Source organism: Homarus americanus, unplaced genomic scaffold (assembly GCF_018991925.1).
Source record: "Homarus americanus isolate GMGI-L3 unplaced genomic scaffold, GMGI_Hamer_2.0 scaffold4896, whole genome shotgun sequence".
NCBI classification, from domain to species: Eukaryota; Metazoa; Arthropoda; class Malacostraca; order Decapoda; family Nephropidae; genus Homarus; species Homarus americanus.
In genome coordinates this window covers 2,599,656-2,622,668 of record NW_024749657.1, presented here as the reverse complement: position 1 = coordinate 2,622,668, position 23,013 = coordinate 2,599,656, and the positions used below count along the sequence as shown (strand labels likewise).

At 38.8% G+C, this 23,013-nt stretch overlaps 1 protein-coding gene across 1 annotated transcript; it reads left to right on the top strand.

Annotated features, from left to right (window-relative positions):
• Positions 1–18,268: 18,268 nt before the first annotated feature.
• LOC121853470 lies at positions 18,269–22,760 on the top strand. Its single transcript, XM_042347613.1, has 3 exons — positions 18,269–18,470; positions 20,846–20,933; positions 21,124–22,760. Exons 1-3 carry the CDS (start codon positions 18,304–18,306, stop codon positions 22,267–22,269), a joined length of 1,401 nt encoding a protein of 466 aa, XP_042203547.1. The 5' UTR covers positions 18,269–18,303; the 3' UTR covers positions 22,270–22,760.
• The last annotated feature ends 253 nt before the right edge of the window (positions 22,761–23,013 follow it).

The following is a 23,013-nucleotide window of genomic DNA, read 5'->3' as shown; positions in this document are numbered from 1 at the left end:
TTTGAGGCACCTGATATATACTATACATTTATCTCAAGGAAGTATTATGTAACATTTAGTAACATCTGGAATAGTACAATAGCATGGTGGTAATAAGAACATCTCATAATGTTACCATGGTTATCACTTCAATATTTATTTATTTTATTATTTATCATTTTTATTTTTCATTTATTTTTTTTATTTTTTTAGTATTATTTTGTTTACTTATTTATTTATACATAAATATACACATACATATACATATATACACACACACACACATATATATATATATATATATATATATATATATATATATATATATATATATATATATATATATATATATATATATATATATATATATATAAAGAAAATATTGACAAAATTCGAGAAATTCTAAAGGTGACAAAAAAAGTTACCGTATATACTTGTGTGTAGTTCGAGTTTTTAAGACCAAATTATTTGGCAAAAAATTGGGGGTAGACTTCTAAACGGGTAATAGTTTCGTTAGGTTGAAAAATATTTACCAGTAACTACCAGTAAACAATGGAAACGACGCACCAATTCACCACCAGCTGTGAGTGTCGGTACAGTTGCCAGGGCAGATCTCTTGCGTCATCATAGCAAGCCCAAAGTAGCCAAATGCATGGTATGGTATGCACAGGACGATGTAAAACATAAAGTATTCATTTTTTAAAGTTTATTTATAGAAATACTGTACATAAATTTTTTTCATTCCCTTTGAAACATCAATCTTTGTTAATTAAATTTGAAACAAAAGAAAACTACGATACCATATGTCTAAATACCGGGTATTTTCATTAAAACGTTACATCACAAGTATATTTTACCTTAACTGTGACTGAATGAATATATTCTCAGAAATAAATATGGAAATGTAATATTTTTGCAGAAATGACGTTTATATTACAGTGGAAAGTGGGATAAAATTATGACAAAAACAATGACTTTTGCTTTCTTTCGTTGTTCAAAAGATTTTACCGTGGAACAAACCTGTACTGTACATGTACTAAATGATTACGGTACTTAAATTGTTATGTCTATTGCAAATATAGATTGTTTATACAGGTATTCAAATAAATCCCTATCTTACAAGAATCCCAGCAATGTACAGTAAGTTATATTCACCCAGGTCGTTTGGGTGGCAAATTATGAGAAGAGCTTAGTCACTCTTAAGTAATGATAAATAAACAGTAGGCCTTCAGTGCCAACTGTTACATCTTATCTCAAATAAATAAACAAACACCACACTCACCCCACCTCCCGCCCCCGCCTCCCTCCCATGCTCACTGGCTACCTCCCTCCTTGTGTTCCCAGACAAAAGATTGGTGATAACTTTATTCTTTAAGGTGTTTATTTTATATAATATCTCAGACTAAAGTTAGGAGATTATAATTTGCATTGCTGGAATCCTTGCAAGACAGCCAATAATTTGAATATAAACGTCATATATTTTGCTCAAGATATAAAAATGTAGTACACTAGTGTACAATACTGTGTAGTACATTTTATAATACAGTATAAAGTTTTCAACTGTATTTTTGGGTAGACTTACATAAATTTCTTCATTTATTTTCATCCATTTACATGCACACACTGTACTAAAAGAAATAAATGACCTTAGTGCAAAGCTGGAGTGTGCATGTACTAATTTCATTACGGTACTAAAATTGTTATGTCAAGTGCAAATTAGAGCATGTTGCTATTCAAATTAATCAGTGTCTTACAAGAATCCCAGCAATGTTAATTATATTCTCCCAGGTCATTTCAGTGGCATTTTAAAATGGGAGAAGCGTAGTAGGACTGTTAAATAAACACACAGAGACCTTCGGCTCAAACTGTCAAACATATCACCTCAACCCACCCCTCGCTGGCTGGCTGGCTCCGTCCCTCCCTCCCTAATCTGCTCAGCCGGGGTTTTATTTAGGCTTATAGTTTTTATCTTGTATAATATCTCAGACTAAAATTAGGAGATTATAATTTGCATTGCTGGAATCCTTGCAAGACAGCCAATAATTTGAATATAAACGTCATATATTTTGCTCAAGAGATAAAAATTGTTGTACTAGAGTACAGTACTGGTTTTCAGTTAAAAAACTGTTGTATTACAATAATATTCCCTCCGAATTGACTTGAATAACTACTTGAATGGAATTATACAATATTTTTGTTGAAACTACCCGGGCTTCAGTGTAAAGTGTCGTAAAAATAAATGGTAAACAATTTGCCTATGGCACTCTGTGTTTCAGGCACGGCGAGCCTCAGTTTATAGGACGTAGAGTGTTTTTATTGAAGGTTTTGTTGTAACAATACCCTCAATAACTTGGGTCGACCTATAAACAAGGAATATAATAAATTAACTGATTTTTTGGTAAAAAAAATCAGGGTTGACCTACAATGCTAATGTCAACACAAGCGTGGTTACAGCGAGACTGACTGAGTGAGGGAGCGCGGGGTGGCGTGACGCGTGTGTGTGTGGCGGGCGCAATTTGAATGTACTTCAATTACTTCAATGTACAGAATATTCCTCCGGCAGGGCAATCCGCGTATTTGCGAATCCGTGTATGCTAAACCCGCGTATGTGAAGGGCTGACTGTATTTATTGCAATGGTAATTTCTTATCTATTTACATGATAATTTCCGATAAAACGGTTTTGATGGTACAATAAAAGCTGGTACTGTAAATATAGTAGGTATTACAAGAAATATTAATACTTAGACAATAGTACACAACTATACAGTGGTCCCTCGGTTAACGAACACAATTCGTTCCAGAAGGTTGTTCGTTAACCGAAAATTTCGTAAACCGAAACCATTGTTTCAATGGGATTTTGGGTAATTGGTTCCAGCTCACCGAAAATTACATACGTACAAAGTAAAAATAAATGCAGTAAAGTACACTTACTTTGAGGTGTGTATGTAGAAGGCTCCTGGTCGATGATGATGATGATGGGAATTAGAAGTGGGGGTGGAGGAGAAGGGAGAAGAGAAGGAAGTGGGGGTGGAAGAGAAATCACCCCATGCTTCATGCCGTCATTTCACCCATAAAATTTTGAGTTCACTTGGTGTAATTCAAGATTATTTTCTTTAAATCAACACTGCACTGCACTATATATTGTCAATATGTAAAATAAATTTCAGAATGACCAATAATTGTACTGTAAAAATGTAAAAATAGTTTATGTTCAAGAGAGTCTTAAGCAAGCTGTTACCTCAACTGACTAGAGATACAAAGTGACGCCTGTTTGGTGAGTTGAGTGGCTGTTTGGCGCACTAAAAACTAGTTTCCTGTACTTCAATTATGTTAAATAATTGTTAAAATGACTAAAAAATTTAATATAAAACTTGGAAAATTATTGAATAGTACAACCTTCTTGATATTTACTCAAGTGGGAACGAATTTAAGCCCTAGACCCGATTACTGTATTGGCGGACTAATATTCCAGCTGGTTAGCAAGCGAAAACATGTTGAGAGGAATTCGTAAGGAATTCGTTAACCTAATTTTTTTTGTTAACCGAATTGAATATTCTTATAGAAGGTAATTCATTAACCGAGGGACCACTGTATTGTAATTTACTTTCCAACACATTAAAATCATTAAGAAAGTACTTTCTACTAGATGAAAATATCCAGCCAAAACTATTGAGGAAAAGCTAAATCAAAGTTAAACACAGCCACCAGTGGTGCCATTTGCATAGACACTGGCTGCTTCATGAGTGGCTGCCCTCAAGCGTTGCCATAGCAATCTGCCTCTGCCGACCTGCAACATTTCCTCCCCCACTTTCACACACAAAGAAATGGTTATTTCCTTTATGCTTTTGAGCTTATGATAGTTATTTCTTTTACTTTATTTTTCACATTATGTATGTAGGATTGTGTGCATGTAACTGTGTAAAAAAGTGAAGAAATTGAAGTTATATATCCGAAACTAAGAATTGAAGAATAATCAAAACATACCTAACTCCCCTCAGCTCATCCTGCTAACTCTCGCTGGTGCATGAAGAAATATTTATTCCCTCTATGTTTTTGACCTTATGATAATTATTACTACTATTATTATTAGTATTAGTATTTATTTTTATTTTTTGCACATTCTGTATGTAGGATTGTGTGTCCATGTAACTGAATGAAAAAAATATGAAGAAAGTTATGTTGAAAAATAACCATAACATATCTCCTACCTCAGTACCTCAGCCTGGTAGGAAGAGCATTAGGAGGATGTGGCTGCCCCAGCTGACTCCCAGTGCACGCGATTTAAATTTTTGCCGGGACCCAAATTTGTATAAGTGGGGAAAGCTTTCATAACATGAAATAGTGGTGTCAATTTTGGAAATACTGAACATACAAGTGAATTTTTGCATCTCGAACGTTTGTATTTCGAGGGATATCTGTACCCATAGCAAAACATACAGCTCATTGGATGATAAATATTTCATCATCGGGTAGGGAACAGTTAGAAATTTAACCACTTGGCCTAGTAGCAAGAGGGTTAAGATGCATTGGGTTAGTATGTAAGTGGAGAAAATGAAATGGGTTTATATGAGTACTCTCACTTACTTAAACATTATTTCACATGTCTACCTCACCTGTGCAATAGTTTAATGAAATTGCAATATGAATCTTTTGGATCACCCCATTTTAGGGAGTGCAGTACTACATTGGGATGATCCTTGTCTTCGGTTTTGAGATTTGGGGAAGGGGACCTTGCTTGGGCTAAAGAGTATGGGGGTAGGATGGAGGGCTTTGTGCCAACATTATAAAAAGGGATCACAATTGTGCCAACTGCATTAGGTTCCTTTTTATGTATTAAAGATTTGTGACCAATAGTATGCAAATTTAAGTAGCTGTAATTGGGAAACTGTAGAGCTGTAAAGGCTAAGTAGATCACAGGAGGTTGTAATCAAGTATACAGGACATACAGTAAGTAACTCTGGTCAGGTAGCTGTACTGTATTCTTGTGAGGAGTGATGCATCCACCATAAGTTAAGTGGAGTAAAATTGATCTTCGTGTAAATGTTGTGTGCATTCTTTATACTTCTCCGTGCACATTAAAAACAGATGTATTATAGTATTATAGTTGAAGTCTTGTCAAGTTGAGTGCTCATAACTATTCCGTTGAATGGAGACAGGTATGCTGATGAAATTAAAAGTGAATCTGTATGTCATATCTTGGTATGGTCCAGAACACCACAATTATTTTTTTTTCTTTTTACATTCTCAGTTTTAATTACCTATGAAAAACTTCTGCTTAAAAATTCAATCTACATTACTGTATATATTTTGTTATGGGCTTTTGGAGAGCCATTATGCCTCGGTAATCACGCAAATATTTATTTGAAAAAACAAACAAAAATTGAGTTACAGCTTTTCTAGTGTCAATTTATTGCAAAGACACCATTTATTTTTCTACTCCTGCAGTTTATTGTAGCACAGTGTCATCCTTTCATATTATTGTGAGATTAAAAGACCTGTTTTAATAAAAGATTTATAAGAACTTGAATCGGAAATACAAGTGCAATTTTCAGTTTACTCCAATTTATTTATTTATTTTTTTTGTGCTTGTAAAGAAAGTGTAATGCAATATTTTTGGTAATACATCACAACAACTGTCATTGTACTGGGGTGTGTTGGGAAGGGGATGAAAGCCTTGAACAACATAGAATATCATGAATATTGATACAAGAGTCTGTAGTATATACCTCACAAGTGAATGTTCCAAGGTTCATTTACCACCTAGAATGGAGAACTGTTCTGTATTGGATTCCCTTTATAGGCACTAATCCTTGCTTACTTTACAATGAAAAATTTCACTGTTGGGTGTGAATGCCAATGGTAGACCAACATTTCCTTGCACTATTATTTGTCCAAGGTTGCTGAATACTGATAATCGTGATCTGCACCTGCCTGGTCACCCTAAACTATAGCAAGAAGAGGCTTACAAAATTGGAAAAAAGGGCAGGGCTAGTTTTCAAAGATGGAAACTGTTAGGAAATTTGAAATAGTAAATATCAAGGGGAACAATTATTTTTTTTGTGAGCCAGAAAGTAATCTAATGTAATTTTTTTTTTGTCATTTTGATGACATAATTACCTTCCCTACATCTGTTTAAGGAGGAGGAGTGAAATCATTTTAACTGGGCAGTGAGTTGAGTCAGTCAACATGTTATTTTAGCAGTTATAACTTTATCAAAAGATGATGAATCTCATTACAATTTGGTAAATGAATAAAAAATAAATGGAATGACTCAAATCAGTTTTAGAATATTTTTACAAAGATGAAGGTATGAAATTACAAGTACAGTACGTGGGTAATTGCTTCAGAAGGTCCGATATGTGCATTGTTCCAACACTCGTCTATGATATACGGTACAGTACAGTATATAGAATGTTGATTCCACTTAGGTTGATTCACATAAAGTAGGATGGACCATGTGCAAGGGTCCTCACAGTATTTCCAGATTTTAGAGATTCCTTTAACCAATTCTCATAAGACATGATATAGTACATGTATGCTCATTGTCCCTCAGATAGAGTAGTCCAAGGACCTCCCTTTTCATGACAGTGGATTATAGGGAATACTTTAATCCACTTGGCACATGGTGTTCACAGTTGTGCACTTGGTAAGTAAATACTCTGTGTTCATAAACCTCAGCCCGTGCTTTAGATTAATCAAAATTACTGGTATGTTTTGTAATGCTTGCTGTAGTGGGGGTTTTGCTTACAGTTGTAGAAGTATTAACATAGTTAGAACTTACAATGAATTGTGCTGTAATGCAAGGAGAAAATTTTTTTTAAGTTTGTAAATGATCATATTTTCACAAATTTATATTTTAGTAATTTGAACCCTTTGAAAAGCACTTCAAGTCATTCATATTAATAGGTGTTATACATATTGTATATCTTAACCTCTATTGTATGGTTAATAGAAAATATCCTGTACAAGCTTTTGTAATGCAATATAAGGTTGTTTATCAAAATGTTTTGTAAAAACATCATTTTAGTTTAAGAATAATACTTAGTACAGTAATCTCTTCACAAGTTACTCTCCTTATTGTTTCAGTTGTAGTTTATGTTGTACTTAGTGGTGACTTACCATTTCAGGTTTAGGTGGTGATGACATAGAATATTAACATAGCATAATGTGTATTTCTAAAGCTCCACGTGATGTTCATGTATGAGCTTTTTGCAGTAGTATTAAATAAAACACTTTAATTGGAGATTATGTAGATTTAGATTGCATTAATTTTCTTGAGGAACTTCTCTACAACTTCTTCCTTGACACATGATCCAGCTGGTCTATGTATGTTGGTACTGGTACATGTTAATCGAAGGTATTAGTGCATGTGGGAAGGAAGGAGTTGAGAGTTTACTGCATATCCTTGTAATATTCTTTATATACTTTACTCTCAGCACATATCATCTCTCCTGTCTGTACTCACTTATCTTATTCATGGTAGAACAATTTATACAGCCCTAGTGTTTTGTTAACAGATCTGACAAGTTTCTTGGTCAGTAAAATTTTGTATTCAAATATTAATTCAACATAAAGTAAAATGTCCTCTATATTTATTGAATACTATTTTTATACTGTTGTGGGGATTCTCTTGCCACCACAATAGATGTGATTGTTAACTTGTACTCTCAACAATGATACCTTACCACACCAGGAAGACTTGGTCTGCTTAACAATCAAAGGTCACATATGAGTTAATCCACTAATTAGGGTTAAAGGGCAATTAAGCTACTGGATACCATCCTAACCTAACCATTGGGACTGGGACCACTTAGAACTGGGGCTATTAGAACAGGGTCCCAATTCTATCAGGCTAAGTTGACATAGATAGATAGGTAGATATTTTATTGACTACAAATTATGAATACAGAGTTTACACTAAAATTTTACATAAAATGGTCCAAATGCAAATGCTTTAAAACACCAAACATTAATAAAAGTTCACTGATTCAACCAGTAACACAAAAAATGGGGAAAACCACGAGTAAATAAAGTAAAAAAATAACTACAAGTAAAATAAACTAAAATATACAAAATAGTACAATAGGTACAATAGGACTGGAGCTTATTTGACCAGTCACCTAGGATGAGCCACATGAGCTAAGAGTAGAAAGTGAGACAGGATAGGTATGTGGTCATTTTTAATGTTTAGACATTCTTAACTTTTGGGTCCTGCACATATGGGTGGTGTTGTCATCCAATATTCTCACATCTGTAGATAAATACTGAGGATAACTCAAAGGATTTATTTATTTGTATTTGTCATGAGCCATTTCTCATACTGTGTTCAGAATGCAGTGGGGATTTCATCATAAAGTATTCTTCAAACATCTTTTTAATCCATAGGCTAAGGCTGCTATCAATACTCAAATGTAATGAAATAAACAGTTTGGTCCTCAAACACCTCATTCACTTCCCACAGAACCAAGATTTAATATCATGCTCATAAAATGCAGAAAGGTTCCCATGTGTTCGTTTAGATTTTGACATAGACTAGCAGTTCCTTTGTACTTGAGCGATATGCCCCAGACATTTGAACACAAAACCCTTACATAATCTGATTATAGAGAATATTCATTGGCAGCAATAACATTTCACAAGAGGAAGGAAAGGTTTAATCACTTATTTTATACCAGGAGCGGGAATTTGATTGTATGTATTGTAGTACTGTACATCTAGTGTTGTAACAGTTAAAAGTCTTGTGACCAAAATGTAAAGACCTCGGCAAGATTCAGAATGCACAGTCCAGGTTCAGTACTACAGTACATACTTTTGGAAGAGTCGCAAAATATGAGTACTTTGTTGAGGGTGATAAATATAAACTGTTCCGTATGGTTAAGCATTTAGGGCGAGAAAAAATATTCATTGCCTGTGGGTTGAGAGATAGTCAAGTGGTTGGCCCTAAAAAAGGTACTTATTACTTGAGTGTTGGGAGATGATGATAGTGGCAAAATAATGAGAGAAAATGTCTACTTGTTCAGGGAAACTATTGGTTGTGTTCATCTCTGCATTTCATGTCACACGAGTTTCGTCCAGCGTGATCTTAAGCTCAATAAATACTAGAGTATATTTGTTTTTATTTGTGACATATGTAGATATAGATGTAATTGTGTAAATATTTTAAGGATTAAGTCTGGTATATTTAAGATTGCAATGTAAACATGTGTTAAATTATGAGAGTATTTATATAAAAATATGACATACAATTGCACTTATCTTTTACTGTACTGCATATCCTGAGGTTAAGCTTTGTGTTTGGGATGGAAGATTCTAAGATAAAGACTGTGACAAATCTCATGATAATGTACATTGGTAATTATGATACTTCACTGAATTGTCACCAGATTTCTTTACTCTTCATTGCTGAATCTCATCGCCCCATCTGACCTTTTCTCTACTTTATCCTCTTTGCCACTGATTGGCTCATTAGCCACTTGGTCATGTCTCTGTTACACACTGTTAGCAAGTACTGTACTAGCATGTACTGTTTCAAGAATGTATCTGTAACTGTGCCAGTGTATGTCAAGTCTGAAGTTGAATGAGCTTCTTCAACCTTAATACTCTTGGGGTTTTCATATGCAAATTTGTGTATGATCTAAATTATCTCTTTAGGGTTTTCATATGCAAAGTTGCACAATTTTCTAATGAACTCTTGCGGGGTCCATAATATAATTCCTAGGAGGCCATGTCAGCCGTACTTGTTTTAAATTACAGCAGGGTGTTTCTGCACTGTGTGTTAACTGTGGTAAAGCCCATGAGGGTCAGAAATATCCGGATCCGGTGTGCTATTTTTACTGTAGTGAGGTGCACCCGGCCTCTTCTAGTGAATGTGACTGGTTCTGACTTGAGGGAGAGATCCTCCATATTTGCACAAGAGACAAAGTAAGTTTTGCTGCAGCCAGAAGCATATCACTGATATCAATCTCAAGTCATGGGGATTCCCATGCACAGGTTCTATCCCAGCACAAGGCTTGGTGAACTGTTGCTGTGACGTCAACCCGAGAATCATCTGTACCTATATTGAATTCGGTCTCCCCGACTTTGTGCCACCAATCCCCAATCCTCGGGCTTTTCTCATAGTGGCTGAGGTCCATAAGGATGAGGTGGACTCATCTGCTGCTACTCATCTCTCCTCCACCCACCGATCTGGTACTACAAAAATTTCAACAAAATACTATTGGGGGTCCTCAGAGTCTCTGGAGGTGGATGGTCCTCTGGCCAAGGTCTTGATGGTGGAATCACCGACTGTTGTGAAGGAAGTGAGACCCCCTTTATCAACTTTGGAATCCAATTCTGAGTCCCAAACACTCCAACAAATGTCAGCTCAGGCTGGCACCTCATCTACAAATCTTCCATCTGTGGAGCTATCTTCAGGGGTTAACTTGGTTGTGGGGTCTATCGAATTGGTCTACATTTGGGTCGTCTGTGGTCACAAAGCCTGAGACGCATCTTTCAACCCTGGGGCAGGACAGAAAGGCCCATCCCCACACCAGTCATCATCCACCTATACAGGGGGACTGGAGAAGGCGCTCGGAGTGGTACACTCCCGGTGCATCCTCCAGGCTCCAACACTCTAACTCAGCCCAAGTCGAAACACCTCTTAGAAGCCGCTCTTAGATCCCCACTAACCATGGCTACCATTGTCCAATGGAATTGCTGAGGCTTACGACCCAAGTAGGAGGAGCTCCCAGTACACCAATTGCCAGGGAGCATTTGGTTTCATTAATTCGTCAACTTCCTTCTCCTTATCCTATCCTCGGTTATCTTAATGGAAGGCATACCCTTTTGGGTGATACAACGGTTAATTTAAGGGGTGATAGTTTCGATCATTGAAGAAATGGACCTGGGCATATTAAATACTGGAGAGATCACCCATCATCATGTCCAGACCAACAGTCAGAGCTCCCTCATTCTGCTCAGCAGACTCTTTACTGGACTTTGAGTGGAGGGTAACAGACGACCTCAGAGGAAGTGACCACTACCCTATCCTACTTTCCTCCTCGGAGGTCCTCCCAACACCTCAAGTTTCCCGTTGATGGTTTGACAAGGAGATCTGGGACTTGTTCAAGGAACTAGCGAAGGTAGGTCAGTGCATTGAATACTTAGCTACCCTCCTTCGAAGGGCTGGTCACTGTTCTATTCCTCAGACCTCTGGTCGTGTAGCTCACCGACCTGCTCCTTGATGGTCAGAGGAGTGCAGGCAGGCAGTAGTTCAGAACCTATGATTGCTACCAACTTCATAGGACAGAATTTTATCATGTGAAATGCAAACGGGCCAGAGGCCAGAATATTGAGTTTTATACAATACACATCACCAGACATTTTCCTCTTTGTGTCCTCTCTAAATGTAAAAACCACCTTGTGCCAGCTATGGAAACGTGTGCAGAAAATAATACTGTCGGCAAGTTTTCATCAAATCCTCCCCTAGTTCTCAGGGCTAATGATGGCAACTCCTTTGCTGCCCCTCAAGAAGTTGCTGAGGTTTTTGCCACAGCATTTGCAGGGGGGGGGGGGTCTTCTATGGAAGCTCGATCCTAAAAGTTTACATGGGTGTGTTGAGTAAAGGAGTTATGGGCCCTGGATTTTGAAGTGGGATGTGGCGAGACATACAACATGATGTTCTTAATGAAAGAACTAAGAACTGCCCTCTCACTCACTGGAGATACATCGCCAGGACCTGATAATATCCCATTTTCAGTGCTCTGACACCTTGAAGTTGAGGTAGACCTTTCATTTGGAGCTATATAAAATGATCTGGCAAGAGGGTGCCTTCCCGTCTTCATGGCTGGAGGCTATTATCCTGCCTTTCAAGAAGACTGGAAAAGAGGGTCTTCACCTGCTAGAATATCAACCCATATCTTTGACTTCATGTATCTACAAGCTGTTTGAAAAGATGGTTAATTTTCGATTATTATACCCCCTGGAAAAGAATGCTCTTCTTTCACCATATCAATCTGGCATCCAGAAGATGCAGTCAACAATAGATGCTCTTGTTCATCTTGAGTCCTCGGTCTGTGAGGCCTTTGTTTGTCACCAGCATCTTGTTTGTGTTTTATTCGACGTAGAGAAAGCACATAACACAGCTTGGAGATTCGGCATCCTAAAGGAGCTTCACAATTTTGGCTTGCAAGGAAATTTACCATCAATAATTAGGTCAGTTCTTGGGCTGTCGCACTTTTAGGGTCCGCATTGTAATAGAAATGTTAGCGCCACATATTCAGGAAGATGGGGTTCCTTTGGGCAGTGTCTTGATTGTGACCCTATTTTCCACCGCAGTAAGTGGGGTAGCAGCATTAGTTCCAGGTGGTGTATCAATCTCATTTTATGTAGACAACTTGGCCATTTGGTATGCAGCTTCCTGCATGTTAATGGCTGAATGTCGCATACAAATTGCACTAGACAAGGTTTCTTGTTAGACCACGCAGCATGGTTTCAGATTTTTTCCCTTGAAGACCGTTGCTGTGCATTTCTGCAACCTCCGAGGTGTTCACGCCGATCTCGATCTACAGCTCTATGGTTTTCTTGTGGTGTGTAACAGTGACCCATTTCCTGGGCACTATTTTCCACAAATGGCTTACATGGCAGCCACATATTCATTGCCTCGAAGAGTCTTGCCAGCGAGCTCTCAAGCTTTTCAGTCTTGGGGCATATGTAGTGAGGTGCTGACCAAGGAACTCTGCTACACCTCTACCACATGCTAGTTAGACCCAAACTGGGTTATGGGTGTGAGGTGTACTCCTCAGCCACTAAGGCTAGACTCAGTACACTGCACTCTATTCACCATGCTGGGGTACCCCTGGCGACTGGTGCCCTCTGGTCCTCGCCAATTCCAAGTCTACTGGTTGATCTTTGACACCAATATTCCCAGGTCCAGTGTTGGTTTCGTCTCCATCGCCTTCCACAATCTATAACTAACACTTGTGTAGTTGATGAGACTATGTCTCCACACTACACTCGGCATCCAAGCATCCTGCATCTTTTTTACTTAGAGTAAGGGAGGTTGTAAGTCTTCTATGTCTTCCTCCTGTTCAGAGATGCCCCAGGCAGTTTGCTAGTGCCTATCTGTGGAGTCTCTCTGATGTTCAAGTTTTTTAGTATTTTAACAAAAGGAAGGACTTACCTCTTCCCTGTGTGGTTTGTACATCTTTTAGAGCATGCCTCCTCACACAGAGGGACTATTCCTGTTTACACCAGTGGCTCTAAGTCTGATGCAGGAGTGGGTTTTGGGATAGTTTTCCCTGACTTCTGTCGGGACGGTAGTCTCCCCGCTACAGCATCTATTTTTGTGGCAGAGCTTTCAGGTATTTTACTTGCCCTCAAGATTATTTTTACCCAAACTCATAGCAATTCTCACAATGCTCTCCAGGCCTTAGCTAGTGTCTCATCACCCCATCCCTTGGTTATAGCTATTTTAGAATGGCTGTTTCTCATTCAATGTCAGGCCCGGAACATCAGTTTTTGCTGGGTTCTGGTCCATGTAGTTGACAACGCAAGTAGGATTCTGTCAGAGCAAACAAGCTCCACGACATCCATCCTGCTAGGAGACTGCTTTGGCGCACCTCCACCTTTGCCATGTGCAGCTGACTTGTGGTTTTTTAATGGAAAGGGAGGTGCTTCCCCATTGCGATGACTGCCTGGGCCCATTGACTGTTTGACACCTGGTGGAGTGCCTCAGTCTAAGAGATTTTCGTGGACAGCACCTCTTCAAGTGCCAGGGTGCTGGGGGATGGTCTTACCTGCTCCCTTTAGTGCTGGTGAGGGACATCCTCGCCTTTGTGGAGGAAGCCAGCCTTCTACATAAGCTCTAAGTTTTATCTGTTAATGTTTAAATGGTTTTTATGAAAGTTCTTTGCTATTTATTTTTATTTTTTTGCCTTGCATTATATGTTTTTAGCCTTCTAAGCTTTTAGTTTAATTCAGCGACACATGACTTATAAGCTGTTGTCTTGCCAAGGATGTTATTACCACATACAATCTATCTTAAAGACAGTCATGTGGAAATATTTCCCAGATATTAATTCTGTCTACAGTTCTTCACACATATTGAGAATCTGAGGAAATTTGTGTATGTAGATTATTCCTATTTGTTACTTCACCCCTTTTTTGTTTGTTTCCTCTACCTTTGTGAGAGATTGCAATGGTGTCATTTGCTTCTGCATTGAAGAGAAAACAATTTTTAGAAAGGAATAATAATGTCTCAATGAGCATATCTAAGCAAGAGAACAGAATGCATACTGTGCCCTTGATTATGAGTCACATGGTATATATATATTTATGGGCACTCACGACTTGCTTGTTGGTGAGGGGGGGGGGGTGTTGTGGAGAGGTCTTGGTGCCAAACATATGTTATAGAGGTTTAATTTACTGTTTTGTTTCTAAGTTCAGAATCTCTTTTGCCACTTGGTTTACCTTCCCCTTGTCCTAAACTTATTGATTGACATAATTATTACCTTTGATTTTGTACTGTCAGATAATATTTAAAGTTTATTGATTTACCTGTACTTGGCATCCATCTGTAAGCTAGTAGGTAGCAGGTAGCAGCTTGTGTGGTATGTTACAGCAGCCCGTGTGGTATTTTACAGCAGCTTGTGTGGTATGTTAAAAGCAGCCCGCGTGGTATGTTACAGCAGCTCGCGTGGTATGTTACAGCAGCTCGCGTGGTATGTTACAGCAGCTCGTGTGGTATGTTACAGCAGCCCAGCAGCCCGTGTGGTATGTTACAGAGCTTTTTGTGGTAAAAATATAAATAGGATGAGGGTGTGTTTGCCAGGAGCTGGGGTGGGGGATATAGTTGACGGGATGGACAATATCTTGTCTGGTAATGGGAACAAACCCATTATCTGCCTTAGTACAGAAGGCAATGATATTGGCCGGTGTAGGAGTGAGGAGCTTCTTGATAAGTTTAAGACAGCTATAGAACGTATTAGGTCGAAGGGAGGGATCCCTATCATATGTGGTGGCCTGCCAAGAAGAAGAGTTGGCATTGAATGGTTGTCAAGGGCAGTTGGTGTCAACGGCCATCTTGACAGATATTGCAAGGCAATATCAGTCCCATTCATTAACAGCTGGGACAACTTCTACGGCAGAAGGGACCTTTATGCTAGGGATGGGGTGGCAACCCTGGCTGGCTCTCTCGAGAGGGCAGTTCAAAAGATGTTGAAGTCTTTAAACTTCTCGGAGAACATATGAGCACGGGGGTGGAGGAGACTGCAGTGGGAGCAGGTAAACAAAATTAAAGGTTACAGGGAAATAGTGCTAGGAATTATGAAAAACTAAATTAGGCTGGTAGTTAAAACCTAAACGCAACAAAGAGAGGACTCGGAACACGACTAACTTAAATGTTGAAGTATAAGAAACAAAATGGATGAAATCAGGGCGTTGGTATGTACCGAAAAAATCGATATAATAGCATTCACCGAAACATGGATAAACCTAGACTCACGTGAGCTACCTGTCGAATACCAAATTGCAGGTTACAAATTATTCCATACCAATAAGCAGATTAGGAAAGGAAGCGGAGTAGTAATCTATGTCAGGGTTAATTTGAAGTGTGAAATAAAAACTGAGCGGAATACAGAAACAATTTGGATAGAATTAATCGATGGTAGGGAAAAATTAATCACAGGTGTAATATATAGACCTCCTAATCTTGATAGAGTTAATGAGCCACTTATTTGGGATGAAATGCGCAGGGCTTTCATACATAGCAAAGTCTGTATAGTAGGCGACTTTAACTTTAGCCAAATAGATTGGATTGACCTTACGGGTAACTCAGAATCAGAGGATTTTCTTGAAACAATCCAGGACTATTTCTTAAGCCAACAGAGGCTTAGGAGGCAGAGAAGGGGTATCACGCTTGGGGCTGAATTACATGACCTCACACAATGTACCCAAAGAGGGCGACCTCACCTTCCCTGGAGACCTGACGATTGAGGTTGACCTGATAACGAGATCTGAGGTTGCCGAGTTCCACAACAATTTAAATAATAAGTTACTTAATGCACAAAGGCAGAACATACCATACAGAAAACTCAGATCAAACAACAATGACCTTAAATGGATAAATAATTATTTAAAGATTATTATTAGACAAAGGAAGGCTATAGGTAGGAGAATAAATCGTGGTGAAGTTTAACTCCAAGATTATTATAAAGTATTGGCAGATAGGTTTAAGACCGAGATAAGAAAAGCAAAGAGGAATAATGAACTGAAGGTAGCAAGGGAGGCGAAGTCAAACCCCAAGGGATTCTATCAAATGTATTGAACTAAAACACGAGAAAAGATCGGACCAATACAGTCAGATACCGGCGAGCTAACTGATAACGATGGAGAAATCGGCAATAATCTGAATAAATATTTTTCAACAGTTTTCATCACCGAAAATTTAAACATGATACCCGAGGCACTGACTCTATACAAAGATAGTGAAGAAAATAAATTAAGCGAGATAGTAGTGACTGGTAATGATGTTGGTATGCAAATAGACAAACTAAAGCCTAATAAGTCACCAGGTCCCGATGAGATATTTGCCAGAGTATTAAAGGAATGTAAGGAAGAGCTTAGTATGCCCTTAGCAAAGTTGTTTAACATGTCCTTAAAAACGGGTGTAGTACCAGAATCCTGGAGGATAGCGAATGTACTGTAATACCGATTTTCAAGAAGGGAGATAGATCACTATCCTCTAACTACCGACCAATCAGTCTAACATCAATTGTAGGCAAATTACTGGAAGCAATCATTTCAAACTATTCAAAATCACTTGGAGAAGCACAAGTTGATCAAAGATTCCCAACATGGCTTCACAAGCGGGCGTTCACGTCTAACTAATCTATTAACATTCTTTTCATCTGTTTTTGAGTCAGTAGACGAGGGGCACAATTATGATGTGGTATATCTCAACTTTAGCAAAGCCTTCGACAGAGTCCCCCACGAAAGACTAATAAGAAAAGTGGAGGCTCATGGCATTAAAGGAGATATTCTAAAATGGGTTAAGGCGTGGTTACAGAACAGGAAACAGCGAGTGAGCTTTAACGGCACTAAATCCCATTGGAGCAACTTCACTAGTGGAGTTCCCCATGGCTCAGTACTCGGACCATTATTATTTATTATATACATAAAAGAAATAGATATCGGCATAGACAGCAACATAAGTAAATTTGCTGATGACACTAAAATAGGGCGTGTAATTAAATCTGACGAGGACTCCGCAAAACTACAGGAAGATCTAAACAAATTTTTCGAATGGTCTGAAAAATGGCAGATGAAATTCAATGTGGACAAATGTAAAGTACAGTACTCAGTATTGGAGATGTAAACAGGGAAACCAGATACCAGATGAACAACGATGTTATTGAGAAATCCGACTGTGAGAAAGATTTAGGTGTAATGATAAGTAGGAATCTTAAGCCAAGTAAACAATGTGTATTTGCTCTAAACAAGGCTAATAAAGTACTTGGGTTCATACAAAGGAGTGTTAGTTACAAGACTAGCAAGGTCATCTTAAAACTATATCTTGTGCTTGTGAGACCTCACTTGGATTACGCAGTTCAATTCTGGTCACCGTATTACAGAATGGATATAGAATCCTTGGAAAGAATTCAGAGAAGAATGACAAGACTAATCCCGGGCATTAGGAACCTTGAGTACAGGGACAGGCTAAAGCATCTTAATTTGCACTCCCTCGAAAGACGTAGAGTGAGGAGCGATATGGTAGAGGTGTATAAATGGAAGTCAGGGCTGAACAAAGGGGACATTACCAAGGTACTCAAACTATCCAACTAGGAGCGAACTCGTAACAATGGTTTTAAATTAGACAAATTTAGATTTAGTTGCAAAATAGGTAAACATTGTTTTGGAAATAGTGGATGCGTGGAACAAGTTAACAAATATCATCATTAACTCGAATACGCTGGATAGCTTCAAACATAGGTTGGATGGATATATGAGCAATAGGGGTTGGCTGTAAATGGGACTGCCCAGTATGGGCCAATAGGCCAGCTGCAGTTTCCTCCATTCTTAGGTTCTTATGGTTATTTCCAGGAGAGCCCTTGTATTCTCATACTGTCTATACCACAAAATTTATACAGTTCGTGCTGAACGCAATGTAAACTTGTATGAGGATTTTATTGAATAATATATATCCACAGGGTGTATTTATTTATTGCTATATATACATATATTACTGTATCTTATATTTGTTCCATCTATCTATCTCTCTATCTATGAACAGTATCTATTTATTTAGGAAACATAAACATTTGGCGACACCAACGGGGAAAGGCAATATGGCGGACAGTGGCATACGGTACATGAGACCTGCACGACCCGAGGAGGATGTGTTTGAGGATTTCCACCAAAACGGTATTTTTATGTGTTGCCACCACCTCACTCTCAGCGCCGTTCAACCCCTACAGGAACAGCTCGTCAGGGAAACCTTTACGCACCTTTATAGGTACGTCTCTAGTACCGATATAACTGTATCGTTACTTCAGTATTACTGTAGATAAAATGGGATCAAGAGTATTTGTTATTGTGAAGATGAATGTCTGTAAAATTAAAAAAAATATATTTGTAGTAGTGCAGTACAAATAGTAATAATGTCATTATTAGTAGAAACAGTACACTTGTAGAAGAAATAGTCATAGTAGCAGTAGTCACAACAATAATTTTAACAATAAAAATTATGGGAGTCGGGTACTGAAGAAAATGCATTTGGGCACACCCTGGCAGTTAAAAGTTTATATCAATACAGTGACCCCTCGTTTAACGAACACCTCGGTTAACGTAATTTCGATTAACGAACTGCCTTCCATAAGGATCTTCAATTCGGTTTACGAAGTTCTTACGAATCGACCTCAACATGTTTTCGCTTGCACTGACCGGGCAACCAGCTTTAGTATCAGTCCGCCAATACATTAATCGGTTCTAGGGCTTAAATTCCTTACTATTTTAGTAAATATCAAGAAGTTTATACTATTCAATAATTTTAAAAGTTTAATATTCAATTTTTTAGTCATTTTAACAATTATTGAACATAATTGAAGGTAAAGTGACTAGTTTAATGCGCGGCATCCAGCCTCTTAACACAGCAAACAGGAGTTAGTCTCTCTCTGTTTTCACTGGAGGTAACATCTTGCTTGAGACTCTCTTCAACTAAACGCTTTTTTTCTGTGTTTCCAAGCAAATTATTGGTCATTTTGAAATATATTTTACATATTGACAATATATAATGCAGTGCAGTGTTGATTTAAAGAAAATAATCTTGAATTACACCAAGAGAGCTAAAATTTTATGGGTGAAATGGCGCCATGGGGTGACTTCTTCCACCCCAATGCCTTCTCTTCTTCCTTCTCCTCCACCCCCATTCTAAATCCCATCATCATCATCATCATCATCATCCAGGAGCCTCAAAGTAAGTGAACTTTTCTACCATTTTTGTTGAATTTAGGAAATTTTCGGTGAGCTGGAACCAATTACCCAAAAACCCATTGAAACAATGGTTTCGATTAACGAACTTTTCGGTTAACGAACTTTTCGGTTAACGAACGACCTTCTGGAACGGATTGAGTTCGTTAACGGAGGGGTCACTGTATCAAGGGTCCGAATTCTCTAACGTTCATAAGAGTTGGATCTTTAACATGTTGGAATAGAAAATTGTCCTTTAGAGTTCCTACAAAAAGAGTAGCAGGATTATTAAAGTCATTTGATGTGGTTTCATTTCTTCCCCCATGACAAGGAGGTGGCTAGGGTTGAGCACCGTTGCATTGTCATTTAAGGCTCTTAAAGTTCCTTTGGTTTAATAAGCTATAATTTGGGGATCTGTAGATATATCCAACAATGAGTAAGTCTCTCCACTTTAGTTTAATTTTATACCACTTCAATTCTTCAAAAAACGTCCTTCCCCTGCACCCTCACTTGGCTGGCTCAAAAGTCTTGCTTAGCATAGATAACCACCCCTCTCTTTCAAGTTCCTTGAGAAAGGTTTGCAATTAAGTCATATCCATCTACAATATATTGAACTCACAGTTCTCCTGGGCGTTTTTCCTGTTCTTGTACTACAGTTCTACAACACCTACTATGTCAGGTTGATGTGTCTTGAGTAGGGTTTTATAACCTAGTCTCTTATCAAGGAAAGTGTCAGTATTAGTGTACAGGTTCATGAATTTCAAGCCAGAAATAGTCCTCAGTAACATCTCTAATCTTGGTAGTGATGCGAGCCTCCCTCCATTCTCAGCAGCTGCCTCGTTTTATGAAACTCATTGTAATTTGTGGGGTGTGGCCAGAGATGACATTGTTTACATGGCACTCACTTCCTCCTGAGTGGGAGGTAAAGGGGTAGGGATATGTTCTGTTCTCCCCTGGTTTTATTCTGGTGCATATCCCTCCACTACTTTCCCCTTGTATAAAACTATGTATGTCTGTTTCAGTTTTTCATTGACTCCTTCCTTTTCTGTTTCAAATGCATCAGGAGTTCTTTGTAGGTACATATGTATCTAAATGTCATAAACTATACACTAGCAGTCACCACAATCCTACAACATAACCATGAGCCCAAACTCTGGACTATACAATGAATCCACAATCCATGACTAAATGTCCGGAACATCGACTCAGGAGATCGAATAACGAGGGCAATGGCTGGACAGCAGGCAGGCATGAATCAATGGTCAGGCACCAATTGGGCATGGCTCGAACAATAAACGCTTGATAGCACCTCTGAAATTTCAATTATTAGTTAAAGAAATAGAGCATATTGTTTAGGTCATTAACATAAAGCCAAAGAATGCTTTCAGAAGTCTTCCCACTAATTTTTTAAGTTGACGATAGGAAAGTGCCTAACCTGCGGGCCTGTTATGGTGTTCGAGAAGGAAAGCGATGGATGTGCGAGATGGCCTCAGAGAACATCGACTTTGAGGTAAGGGTGTCATAATTCATTAAAAATAACAAGGAAGAAATAGTTTTGCATTCTACTTTGCACAAATACCTGCCAACCCCTTGCTTCATTTACCAAAACATGTCATCTAATATTAACAAAGTTTTACTTGTACACCCTGCATGTTCCACTTTAAACTCAAATAATATATAGTAATGTGTTATACATTTAGGTCGTACCAGACGATGGTGTGGAAGAGGTCTTCCACAAGTTCCATTTATTGAAGCGACATCCATTTGACTCTACCCGAGGACCGCTGTGGCGCGCTAGGCTCCTACCTGACACGGAACCAACAGCCATGCCAGAACTGAATGAGTCCTTCCCTCACAACTACCACCTTCTATTTGCCATCCACCATGGCATCACAGATGGCCTTTCATCTGTAAAAATCTGTGGATTTATCATCAGTCTGCTGAACGATATGATGGCTGGGAGATCCATTGACGACGAGGAAGAGCTGGGGCAGTTTGACGCGGGTGAGGAGACCTTCAGATTGGTGAAGGAGAGGAAGCACCAGATGGAAGTTGACCCAACACTGAGAGAGAAGTTGGTTCAAGATTTTCAGTCCACCATGAGGAAGGTTGCTGTGATGAACGGAGTATTTCCTGTGCCTCTAGACTCAGAAGATAAGAGCCTCAACCTGACTCGTAGCCTCAGCCACAGTGACACCTCCAGGTTTTCCAGTAGGTGCAGGTCTGAGGGTGTTACAGTTCTCTCGGCTTTCACTGCCCTTGTCAACATCGCCTTGATTGACCTCCTTAAGGATCGAGGGGTCATGCAAGACACCTATGAGATTGGAGGTGCCCACAGCATGAATTTGCGGCGATACTGGAAAGATAACAGAGACACCACCCGCGCGCTGGGCTGCCACTTGAGCTGGATCAAACTCATCACTGACACACCCAAGGATGCTGGGGATGCCTTTTGGGACTACACTCGAACTTTGCACCGGGACCTCCAGAAACACCAGTTGGAGGCCACACCTGTGCAAGAGATAATGCTCATTCACATATTCCATTCAGAACCTCCAAATGTGGAGGCTATGCTGGCATTTCTCCCACCGCCTCACTTCTACACTATTTCAAATTGGGGTGACATAACCTCCCTTCTGCCCCCACCAGGTGATCTGGTGCAGCTGACGTGGCTCAACATGTCATCATCATTATACAGGTTTAACACTGGTTATAATCACATGATGCAAACTTTCCGTGGACGGTTCTTGTACGGCCTCGACTACTCGACCAAGTGCGTGTCAACGGAGGAAGCTACCCTGTACGCCGACACCATCTTCAAACATCTTCACCAAGTTATACAGTGAACTGATGCTGTCTGGCAGCCTGGGTCCAGGTCCTCAAAGAGTGGTTTGTAAGATTTTCCTTTCAGCTTGAGACAAAAGAATGAATCAGTCATCTTCAGAACATAGCTTAAAAGTGAACTAGTTTGATGATTTTTTATAAATACTGTACTCATTCTTTTGAGTCATTAAGCCTGACTTTATTGAGCACTGCCTATCACTGGTTAGCAACAATTTAATACTGTTTTTTGGTTCAATTGCTCCAACTGCTAGGATCTTTTACTCTTATAAAGTACATTATAGTTCTATTATGTATCAAACTCTTACGCATCTTGTTTCTTTTTATTTTATTGACTCCGTACATACAGTACTAAGACTAAACATATGATGACTTCATTGAGTTAGCTTTGGTTTGAACCAATTTACTGTTTACCATTCTTTGTATACCAGCACTGTCTATCTGCATACTGTATACCCTCCACTGTCTATCTACATACTGTATACCCTCCACTCACTATCTACATACTGTATACCTGCACTGTCTATCTGCATACTGTATACCTGCACTGACTATCTACATACTGTATACCCTCCACTGTCTATCTGCATACTGTATACCCTCCACTGTCTATCTACATACTGTATACCCTCCACTCACTATCTACATACTGTATACCTGCACTGTCTATCTGCATACTGTATACCTGCACTGACTATCTACATACTGTATACCCTCCACTGTCTATCTACATACCGTACACCACCACC

Bases quoted from the DNA above. Each gene is read 5' to 3' on its own strand.
- LOC121853470 (XM_042347613.1), top strand. From the start codon at position 18,304: ATGGCGGACAGTGGCATACGGTACATGAGACCTGCACGACCCGAGGAG. The intron at 18,471-20,845 runs GTACGTCTCTAG...AGTTGACGATAG, and splicing joins ACCTTTACGCACCTTTATAG to GAAAGTGCCTAACCTGCGGG. The intron at 20,934-21,123 runs GTAAGGGTGTCA...TTATACATTTAG, and splicing joins CAGAGAACATCGACTTTGAG to GTCGTACCAGACGATGGTGT.